Genomic DNA, 10,980 nt, shown 5'->3' on the forward strand with positions numbered 1-10,980 from the left:
TGATGATGATGATGATGTTGGTGATGGCGATGGTGGTGGTAGTGGTGATGATGGTAATGCTGATGGTGAGAGTCGTGGGGATGTTGATAATGATGGTGACCATAATAATGATGATGATGATGATGTTGGTGATGGCGATGGTGGTGGTAGTGGTGATGATGGTAATGCTGATGGTGAGGATGTTGATAATGATGGTGACCACAGTAATGATGATGTTGGTGATGATGATGATGGTGGTGGTGATGATGATGGTGATGATGTTGGTGATGGCGATGGTGGTGGTAGTGGTGATGATGGTAATGCTGATGGTGAGGATGTTGATAATGATGGTGACCACGGTAATGATGATGATGGTGGTGGTGATGATGATGTTGTTGCTATTGTGTGCTGTTGAGTTGATTCTGACACTCAGTGACCCCTGTGACAGAGGAAAACTATCCCATAGGGATTGCAAGGCTGTCATCTTAATAGAATCAGATCATCCTAGCTTTCTTTTTCAGAGTTGCTGGTAGATTCGAACCATCAACCTTCTGGTTAGCAGGCCAGCACTTAACCACTGTACCACCAGAGCTCCTGATGATGTTACTGAGGTCTCACTATGTTTTTACATATTTACTATATTTAACCCTTCCAACTTTCTGAGATAGTGACTCTTACTATCCTAGTTTTACAGATGAGGACACAGGCACCAAGAGGGAGAACCAGGAGCCCAGACCACGTCCCCACCTAACAATCATGAGCATGTGCGCTTTGCAGTCCCCACCGGTCTTCTCACAACCATTGCATCACTGAGCCTGATGAATCCAGATAATTATTATTTTACGTTTTAGTGGGGAAACCGAGGCTAAGAAAGGACCACACAGCAGAGTGAGGGTCCATTCCCAGGCCCCTGACTCTGGGATGGAAATCCTTATGGTGTTCTCATTGCCCAACTGAAGGTGGAGGTTATTCCACAGGCATCCAGGGAATGGTCCACTCACCTTATTGTCCTGCTCAAGTCCTTCAGCAACTTCCCGCAATGACTCAACGACTTGTAAATAGCGATCCAGGTGAAATCAAAATCAATGCATTTACCGGCTGTAGAGGCTCCTGTAACCTCTGGTCAGGAGGTTGTCCCAGTGTATTTATAGTTTTCTCCAGACATGGAACAGAAGGGTGACATCAGAGAAGTTGGATGGTCTGGCATGGCCTCAGCACTTGGTGACTAGGAGTAGGGTACCCCAACACTGAAGGGGAATGGGGAAAGTGTACCCCAAATCTGAAGAGGGTAGGGGAGGTGTACCTCAGCTCTAAAGGGGAACAGGACTAGTATACCCCAAATCTGAAGGGGAACAGGGTAAGTGTATCCCAACTTGGAAGAGGAACAGGGTTAGTATATCCCAACTCTGAAGGGGGAACAGGGTTAGTGTACCCTAACTCTAAAGGGGAACAGGGTTAGTATACCCCAACTCTGAAGAGGAACAGGGTTAGTGTACCCCAACTCTAAACGGGAATAGGGTTAGTATACCCAGCTCTGAAGGGGAGTGGGGACAGTGTACCCCAAAATTTAAGGGGAACCAGGTAGTATACAACTCTGAAGGTGAACCAGGACAGTGTACCTCAACTCTGAAGTGAAACAGAGCTAGTGTACCCAAACAATGAAGGGGAACAGGGCAGTGTTTTTTGGCACAACCATCCCCCCCATACAGAAACCTTAAACACCCCTCCTCTCCCCAAGCCCCTGGTAAGCTGCTGAGCTTTCTGTCTGTGCATCTGCTTGGTCCTTCTCACCAAAGTAGGACTGTGGTGTTTGTCCTTTGGATGTGGCGTGAAATGGTCACGGTTCACGTTGTAACTTCCATCAGGACTTCATTTCTCTCTGTGGCTCTGTGATAGTCCATTGTGTGGATGGCCCACACTATGTTTCCCCATCATCCGTGGATGGGCACTTGGACTGTATCCACCTGTTGGCTGTTTTGAGCAGATAACGTAACTATTTTAAATTTTATAACAGTTTCATTAAGGTATAACTGATACATTATATAACCTGTGCATATTTAAGATGCACAACAGATATGTTTTGACAAATATGAAAACGCTGCCAAGATTAACCTCTATCTATAATTAAGAACACAGTTCAAACCCACCAGCTGCTACTTGGAAATGCTGTGAGTCATAAGTGACTCGATGGTGCTTACAACAATAACAAAATGGAACTTCCCAATCTCGGAAACCCTATGAGTGGTCACTATGAGTCTGAACGACTCGACGGCACACGACAAGGGAGGTGGGACTTCAGGTGACGTAGTAGATGTGCATTGTGGGAAGAGCAGAAATGCACAAACAGTAGACAAAAGGCACCATCCTTCCACCTTCCAGAGAAAGCTCCTGGTTCCTGAGGGCATTTGAAGGGCAGACAGCAGGCCGTAGGGTAAGGGTTTTGAAAGCAGAGGTCTCGGCCCACCCAACACCCCTCTCCTGAGATTTAGCCTTAGTGGGTCATCCATTTTCCGGCCACTTTCATGTCGGGTGACAGACATTTCCTTGCTTCAGAGAACATGGACATAATGATTAGGTTTGCAGAAAGGAAGAATGCCGAAAATGCAGGCTTTCTCTTATCTCCCGCCCCTTCCTGATTTTTATTGCCTCACACTGGTGTGCAAGCAGGAGGGGTCATCCTGGCGCTGGCCCTTGCCCAAGGCTGGTGCAGACAGGCCTGCCCGATGCCAGGCACGGGACCCATGTTAGTGCCGCTGGTTCCCACGGAAGCTGCCGAGTCGTGCCTCCACCGAGCTCCAGCTGGGTAGATGATTCACTAAAAGTTGGCAGGAAAACCAGCCGGTGCCCGGTCACCAACCAAGTGTGTTTTTGTAGTTGTTACACGGACAGTTTGGAGCTCACAGTATGTGACTTTTATGTGCACACCGTTCACGGCCGCCGTGAGCCAAGAGGCAGAGCGGAGGAGTAATCCGGGATAAATGGTGCTGATGCATTAGAACAAACAAGCAAAAAAAAAGCGCTGGGTCTCTAATGCGATGGAATATACACTTAGCTGAGGAGCTCGCGGATGCACCATGGGCATTAGGGATGTGGATGGAGGATTTAGTGAAGGTCTTGAAATACTTTCCACAGAGAGAAAGTTTTTCTTGCACTGATGGCTTTCATAAAAATAATTGTATTGTGGTAAAACATATACAACCCAAGATTTGTCCTGTTGTCCATTTTTGACTGTACAATTTGCCACCGTGTCATGTAACCATAATCACTATCTGTTTCCAAAAGCTTTTCATCGCTAGTAACAGAAATTCTGTGCCCCATAAGCATTGCTCCATACCCGTCCCCAGCCACTTCTTATCTACTTTCTGGAGATTTCCTATAGGTGGGAGCATACAATATTTACCTCTTCTGACTTCCCTCATCATATTGTTAAGTTTTATTCACATGGTAGCCCGAATCAGGACTTCATTTCTCTTTAAGGCTGAGTTGTACTCCATTGTGTGGACGGACCATGTTATGTGTATTCGTCATCTGCTGCTGGACACTTGGTTTGTGTACCCCTTAGGGCTACAGTGAACACCAGTACTCATGTATCTGTTTGTGTCTCTGCTTTCAAGTCTCTTGGGTAGATGCCTAGAAGTGGAATTGCTGGACCAATGATTTAAAATTTTAAATTTCCCAAAGAAATCAACTTTCCAATGTTTATTTGATTTTGATTTTGTAGATACTTTCAATAAAAATGAAAAGTATTAAAGAAACAAAAAAAGGTCATTTTGAACCCTGTCTTGCTAGAGCTTGCAGTGTATCACATTTCGTTGTGCCTCCCTCCAGACTGTTTCCTATGGTTGTCGACCTGATTTATTTTTAGAGTTGGGTTCAAATCAATAAGTGAGAAATTTAGGGAATATGATGTAGAGTTTTGGAAAATGTTTTCCAGCCCGAAACTCCAGATATTCAGTCGTCCTGAAAATGTCTGAGCTGCTTCCAAGCTTCTCTGGGGGCTCCATGAGCACAGGAAAGAATGAGTCCCTGGGGTCCACAGGGATGGATGCTGGTGGACTTGGCCCTGGGAAGCTAAGAGCACATGGTGGCCATGCCAGCTGTCTGAGTGGTCTGCACACTCTTCTAGTGTGATGTCTGTCTGTCCCTCTAATCCTCCTCTCTTCCACTGACCTCTTGCTTCCTTCTGAAGTCAGGTGATCGTGCGGATGTACAACAGCCATCATCAAGTAGGACTGTCAGTGACCTGTTTTTGCCATAGGCTCAGAGTTAGGCTAGGATAGGAGACTGATCTGCTGCAACAAGCATCTCACAGCCGTGACACTCAGAGGACAAAGACTCTAACTCATGAAATGATGTGGAGGGCCATGTGGAAACATGTTCCGATCTGCTGTAAGAAAATACCAGAGACCGACAGCTTTAATGAGTGAGCCCTGGTGGTGCAGTGGGTTGTGTTGGGCTGCTAATCACAACGTTGGCAGTTCAAACCCCCCAGCTGCTCTGTGGGAGAAAAATGGGGCTATCTGCTTCATAAAGATTTATAGCCTCAGAACCCCTGTGGGGCAGTTCTGCACTGTCCTGTGTGATCGCTAGGAGTTGGAATCAGCTCAACAGCAAGTGGGCTTGGTTTGGTTGTGGGTTTGCTGTGTTTAAAAGACAGAAATGTGTGACCTCACAACTCCGTGTTGGCTTTGTTGATTCCTTCTGAGGCTCTGAGGGAGACTCTGCCTCAGGACCCTCTCCCAGTGGCTGATGGCTCCTGGTGCCCTCTGGAGCTCCTTTACTGCGTTGTAGTTATCGCCTCGTGGTGTCTTCTCCCTGCAAGCCTCTGTCCTTGTGCCCACTTCCCCCTCCCTTTTTTAAAGATTTTATTGTGAATTGAGTGAAGGTTTACAGGGCAGATCATCAGTTTTACATTCAACAAATCATTGCAATGATTACAATCCGTTCTGTATACCATCAGCTAACAGTATTTACCTCTACTACCTTGTTGTTGTTGTTTTTTTTTTAAACTGTATACGTACCACTTTGAAAATATGTATTTGTTTAAATGTCCAAAGGGCACATTTTGTAAGCCTGCAGGCACACTGCCTTTTTTGGTGCCTCGACCTCTAGTCCTCTGCTGCTGTCTCAGTGCCATCTCCTCTGCCACCATCTCTGTTGTCACACTTTTCTGGTTAGGATCACTCACTCCTCTCATGCTCTTCCCTCTTGATGGTCCTAAAGTCCTCTGTTCCTAAAATGACAGACTAACTGCTCCCCTTTTCAGTTGCATCTCTTGTATAATTACAGTTGTGACAATCACCATCAGTCCTGATAACAGTTACTCACAGTAGAATCATAAACTCCTATCCCATCACCAGACCCATCTGGACAAGAGGAAAACTATTCAGTTGGCATTCTATCTTACCCTCCTCGCTCTGATCCTAACCATTCTTATGAAAGTTTGTAAGCCAGTCACTTCATGCCTTTATATTCCCCCAATTTTGATAGCAGAAGTGTAAGTTGGGGGTCCCTATCAACCCGGTGTGTCAAGGAGGCAAGCTTAATCCTTGATATGAAGAATCCTTTCCTTTTGGTTGGATTTTGGGCAACTTCATCCATAAGCAAAGGTCCAGTTCATCAATTGTAACATATTCCACTTGTTCCCTATATCAAACTTCTTTATCTTCATCGGATTGAGTTCTGGTCAGCAAGCCATCCAAGTTAGATCAAATGGGTGCTATCTGCAAGTTTGGGAGTTCTTGCCTGCCTCCCCCCACTCCGTGACCCTTTTATAAAACACCACTCTAAAGGGATTATAACCCACCTAGGAGTCCTGGCATGATGCTGTTGGATTAGAACTGACCTGCTAACCAAAACGCCGGAGGTTCAAACCTACCAGTTGCTCCTCAGAAAACCTATATATGGTCACTTTGAGTCTGTGCTGATCTCATTAACTTGAAAGAGAAACCCTATTTCCAAACAACTTTACGCTCACAGGTACAGAGATTGAGATATCAAAATTTCTTTTGAGGGGTACAGTTCAATCCCCTGATTAGTGAGTATTCAAGGTTGGTGGTGGCTCTGTTCCATGTGGCCCTTTCATCTTGTGGCCCCACTGTCCCTCAGGGTCTTGTAGACATCACGTGGCTGGGGGAAAGGGAGTGGGGTCTAGTAGGGAAGACTTGGTCCCATGGCCACACCTGCCTACAAGGGAAACCTCGGTGTGTGTTGAAAGTTGAATAATGAGAAAGGAGAACAGAAGAAGAGTTGATGTGTTTGAATTGTGGTGTTGTCAAAGACCATTGAATCTATTGGGGACTGCCAGGAGAAGGAACAGTGAGTCTTCTAAGTAGAGCCAGAATGCTCCTTATAAGTGAGGATGGTGAGACTTACGCTTACTTACTTAGGACACATCACCAGGAAAGACCATGCTCTTAAAAAGCACATCTTGTTGGTAAAGTGGAGGTCAGTGAAGATAAGGGCGGCCCTCTGTGAGATGGATGGACTCACCAGCCTCTACCGTGGATCGAACCTGCCAACCTCGTGAAGATGGTTCAGGACTTGGCAATGTTTTAGTTCATCGATTTCAATGACCGTCTCTCCCTCCATGGCCATCCACTACACTAAATACAATGTCTCCCAGAAATCGATCCCTCTCCACGCCCAAAGTGAGTTGCACAATGTTCCGTTGTGTTCCATAGGGTTTTCGTCGGCTAAATTTCAGAACTATATTACCAAGTCTCTCTAGTTTGTCTTAGTCTGGAAACTCTGCTGAAACACGTCCACTGTGGACAGGTTTTTAAAATACTGCTGGTATTTAAAATACTGGTGGCATAGCTTCCAGCATCTCAGCGACACATAAGCCATGACACACTGACAGGAGATCGGACTGTGAATGAGAGACTTCCAGTTTCCCATGTGGGGGTAGAATAGGGCAATTGTTACACGTGGAAATAAAAGGTACGGAGTCCTGGTGTGGTGCTGTGGGTTAACGCGCTGGACTGCAAGGTCGGTGGTTCAAGCTCACCTCCTCGGAAACCCGATACAGGGTCGCTATGAGTCGGAACCGACTTGACAGCACTTAACAACAACAACGACATACTTGATGTGTAAGGAGATTAAGTGTAGTCAATGCAATAGCCATCTAAACAAGCCCTAACTACTGGAGTCCTTGTGCTCTAACTCTGCTCAGACCCAGGGACAATCCTGGAGATGTTTTTTCTTTGGATTCTCACAACATTAGCAATTTAAAGGAGAAGAGAGTGTCCCCAGGGCATTGGCATCCGTGGGATCTGAGACTGCAGGCGCCCAGCAGGCTCCTTGTCCCACCCTTGCGAGGAGACATCCTGGAAGGCAGCCCGCTGCTAGGAAGCCCCACCATCCATCAGCTATGATTCATAAAAACGTGCAGGCATGGAGCCAGCAGCCCGGCGGGTTCTCAGGGGCTGCCTGGGGGTGCTGGTGTGGTAGCAAGGAGGGTCTTCTGACTGGTAGCGGGAGTTACACATTAACCCATATCTGGCCAGTTAGGGGAGCTGAGTGAACCAAACCCCTCCTGGGATTAAATGCTAGTATGCTCTGTGAATGGTTCTGAAAGGATGTGTGTGTGTGTTTGGGGGAGACTCTAGGGGGAGTGCTGGGCAGAGGAGCGCTGTGCAGGGGAGTCTGTGCAGGGGGAGTCCTAGTGCATCTGACCCCAGGGCTGCTGTGGACTCAGGGAACAGAAGCCCATTCATAGGTAGGGGTCCACTTTCATTCATAGATAGGTCCCTGGCTCCCACTTTCCATTAAAGCAGGCTTCCTTCTCCACTCTGTCACAGTCCCCAACACCTGGGGGCCCTGGTGGGACAAGTGGGACACTTGTGCCACCCCAATGGCAGTGGAGGTGTCCCTGGCTGACTCTTTAATGTATAACTGATTCTGGAGGGGTGGAGTCTGGAGTGTCCCTTTTGTTCTGCTAGGCCTCCATGTTTTGTGTTAATCATTGAGCAGGGCTTGTATAGACCCCTCCCATCTGAGGGGGGGCTTGACTCTGAGCACATGCCTTCACACACACCCTCACCCAGAGCCCCCAGGTAGCTGGGCAAGGTCCTGTCCTTGAGAGGGTGTTCAAGGTCAATATGGAATTGAGTATATGCAGAACCCCATAAAGGGGTTCCTGGTGGGAGGCATGCATGTACCCTGAGGCTCTGAGAGGATAGGGACCTGGTCACCTCTGCCCTAGGACTCCAACTGTGTGTCCGTGAAGAGCTCATTCCAGCAACGTGGTGGGTGGAGGGGTGGCAGGCGGAGAAGTGGTCTGGACCCGATCCGGCCCCTCCCCTCGGGATAATGTCTCACCTTCCCTCTTGTCTCAACAGGGCACCGCATCTGTGCTTCAGCGCCGCTCCCCCAATGAGGAGTATGTGGAAGTGGGCCGCCTTGGGCCCTCTGACTACTTTGGTGAGTGCTGACTGCAGGTATGAGGCTTCCCTGGCCAGGGCAGATGGAGGAGAGGTCCCACCCCAAGGAACCTGTCAAAGGAGTCTCAGCCCCTCATCCCCCCGTCCCCCAGCTCCTGTGACATGCCTGGTCCCCAGAGACAGGGTGTAGTCTGGGGTGAAGGCAGGTCCCCTGGGGAGCTCCCCATTCCCACATCATAGCACATGGCTAGCACTCCAAGTCTCCATTGCACTAAAGGTACTGGACCAAGTCCAGGACTACCGCAGTCAAATCTGAATGTCAGATAAACAATGCAGTGCTTTCTTTGTTTGCTGTGTTTCTTTTTTTAAAGTGTTAAGTATATCCCAAATTGTGCATGGACTATACTAACACTAAAAAAAAAACAAAAGATTCCTGGGTTGTTATCTGTTCCTTTCCACAAACCTGCATGGGCCCTGAAGGAGCATAGTCCAGCCCTGCTCTCAGCCAGGCCACTGACCACCCCTTTCCCGCTCAGGTGAGATCGCCCTGCTGCTGAACCGGCCCCGAGCAGCCACTGTGGTGGCTCGGGGGCCCCTCAAGTGCGTGAAGCTGGACCGGCCACGCTTTGAGCGAGTGCTGGGGCCCTGCTCCGAGATCCTCAAGAGAAACATCCAACGTTACAACAGTTTTATCTCCCTCACCGTCTGAGCCTGCTTGAAGCCAGCCCACTCCCCAACTATCCTGTGGTGGCCGTAGGTGTCTGCCGTGTCCAAGAGGGAGGGCATGAGGCGGGCCGGGGGGGCTGGCCTCCTGGTGGCAGGGGTTGTGCCCTCCCCCAGACTCACATTTTGGAATAAAATAATCACTTTGTGCATTTCAGAGACAAAAGACGGGTGGATCCAGTTTGCCCAGAGCCCCAGAAAGCGGGGTCCTGTTTCCCCACTTGCTCTCCTCCTCTTTGTCATCATCATTGTCTCTCTATCTCATCTCAGAGACACCGCCAACCCCTCAGCCTTCTGGGGGGCCCACTTGAGAGAGGAGGATGATTGAGTTATAACTGGCCTTTGTCTGGTTGGATTTGTAAGCCCCCAAAGAAAGGCCTGGCTGCAGCTGATCTTGTAGCCCCTCTTCCAGTGCTGGTCAGCACACTGCCCTTCCCGGCCCCCCGGGCTCCGTGATACCCACATATCTCAAACCATGTGTCCTAAGTGATGCAGAGTTTATCCAACGGGAAGCTTAGATTCAGAGTGAAGAGTTAAGGCTGAAGTGAGAGCGTTCAAGGGTCCACTCCCAGACACACCCCACCACCCCACTTCCTGCTTCCCCCCAAAGGGAGACCCTCTGGGTTGGTTAGTTCCATGTTTGTCTTCTGGCTGGGGAATGGATGAGTCTCCTGAATCAGGGTGCTAATGGGGGTCCTGGGCCATTCCTGCTGCCTACAGACGGCCCCCTTGCTCCAGGTTCTGAGGAGCTTGTCCTCAACCATCTGAAGGCGGCTGGGGACATGAGCCCCTCTCTGGAAATCTTCACATTCAGTGGACTCTGTCCTAGCCTTCCCCTGGAGGGAGGTCTGGGTCCAAGTCTCCCTGGAGCAGCTTCTTGGGACCTCTAGAGGGTGAGGAAGGCTTTCCAAAATAGGTAGGTTGTAAGAACCAGAGCCCTCTTCTCCCACATTCCCTGTGGTCCGCCCTTGCTGCGATATCAGCCATGGACAGCCACTGTCCTTGAGATTCATTTTCATTATCAGACCAGCCTAGACCCCATGCACAGTATCACTGACCTAATGAATCCTCCCTGAAATCTATCTGTAGTCCAGTCTTAGGCAAGGTGGAGGACCTGAAAGGCTAAGGCAGCGCAGAGCGCTTCATAGAAGCTTCCAGTATGCTGGAACCCAAGCAAGACCTTCTGTGGTGCAGTGGGTTAAGCACTCAGATGCTAACCACAAACTTGGCGGTTCAAACCCACTGGCTACTGTGAGGGAGAACAATGTGGTTATCTACTCCTGTAAAGATTGCAGTCTCAGAAAGTCTTAGGGGTAACACTACTCCATCCTATAGAAGCTCTGAGTCAGAATCCACTCAAAGGCAGTGGGATTTTTTTTTTTTTTTTTTTATGAGGGGACCATCTTCATGTGAGGGGGCCGTCCTTGCCCGGGAGGGGGTTTGCCCTTGACTGAGGGGGTGTGTTGGGGAACATCCCCACTGGCCCTCACGAACCACACACATCACTCTGGCCTGTGCCCCCCACCACCACCCCCAGCCCCTGGCCCTACAGTGGCCTGCCTCTGTGGGTGTTTTTGTGCCATGTAAACCCCGCCCCTCCCTGCGTGCTCCCCGGATGCTGCATGTCCTATTAAATGTGCAATGAACAAGCCCATCTGACTGGTCAGCTTTTGTCTTGTCTTGGATCCGTGAGGGTATCTTCTTGTTGACACTCACGGCCCACCCTCCGGCAGTTTACCGTTGTTGAGTGTACCCGGTGGCTTTGGGTCTGCACAGTGTTAGGGACCTCTTGGAAGGAAAATAGCATCGTTGTCCACTCAGTGACCATCTGTGCATTGTGGGGGTGGGGGAAAGAGGCAAGGATTGAAGCACACACTGATTCACATCTTGTCGG

General features: G+C 49.1%; 1 protein-coding gene across 1 annotated transcript in view; it reads left to right on the forward strand.

The window, feature by feature from the left end:
* Positions 1-9,072, forward strand: part of PRKAR1B (protein kinase, cAMP-dependent, regulatory, type I, beta) — a 167,785-nt gene extending 158,713 nt beyond the window's left edge. Inside the window, exons 9-10 of the mRNA XM_006859802.1 lie at positions 8,322-8,403; positions 8,900-9,072. Of these exons, the coding sequence (XP_006859864.1) occupies positions 8,322-8,403; positions 8,900-9,072 (255 nt within the window). The remainder of the gene's footprint in view (positions 1-8,321; positions 8,404-8,899) is intronic.
* Positions 9,073-10,980: the final 1,908 nt, after the last annotated feature.

The sequence above is a fragment of the Chrysochloris asiatica genome, unplaced genomic scaffold (genome assembly GCF_000296735.1).
Source record: "Chrysochloris asiatica unplaced genomic scaffold, ChrAsi1.0 scaffold00034, whole genome shotgun sequence".
In the NCBI taxonomy this organism is placed as follows: domain Eukaryota; kingdom Metazoa; phylum Chordata; class Mammalia; order Afrosoricida; family Chrysochloridae; genus Chrysochloris; species Chrysochloris asiatica.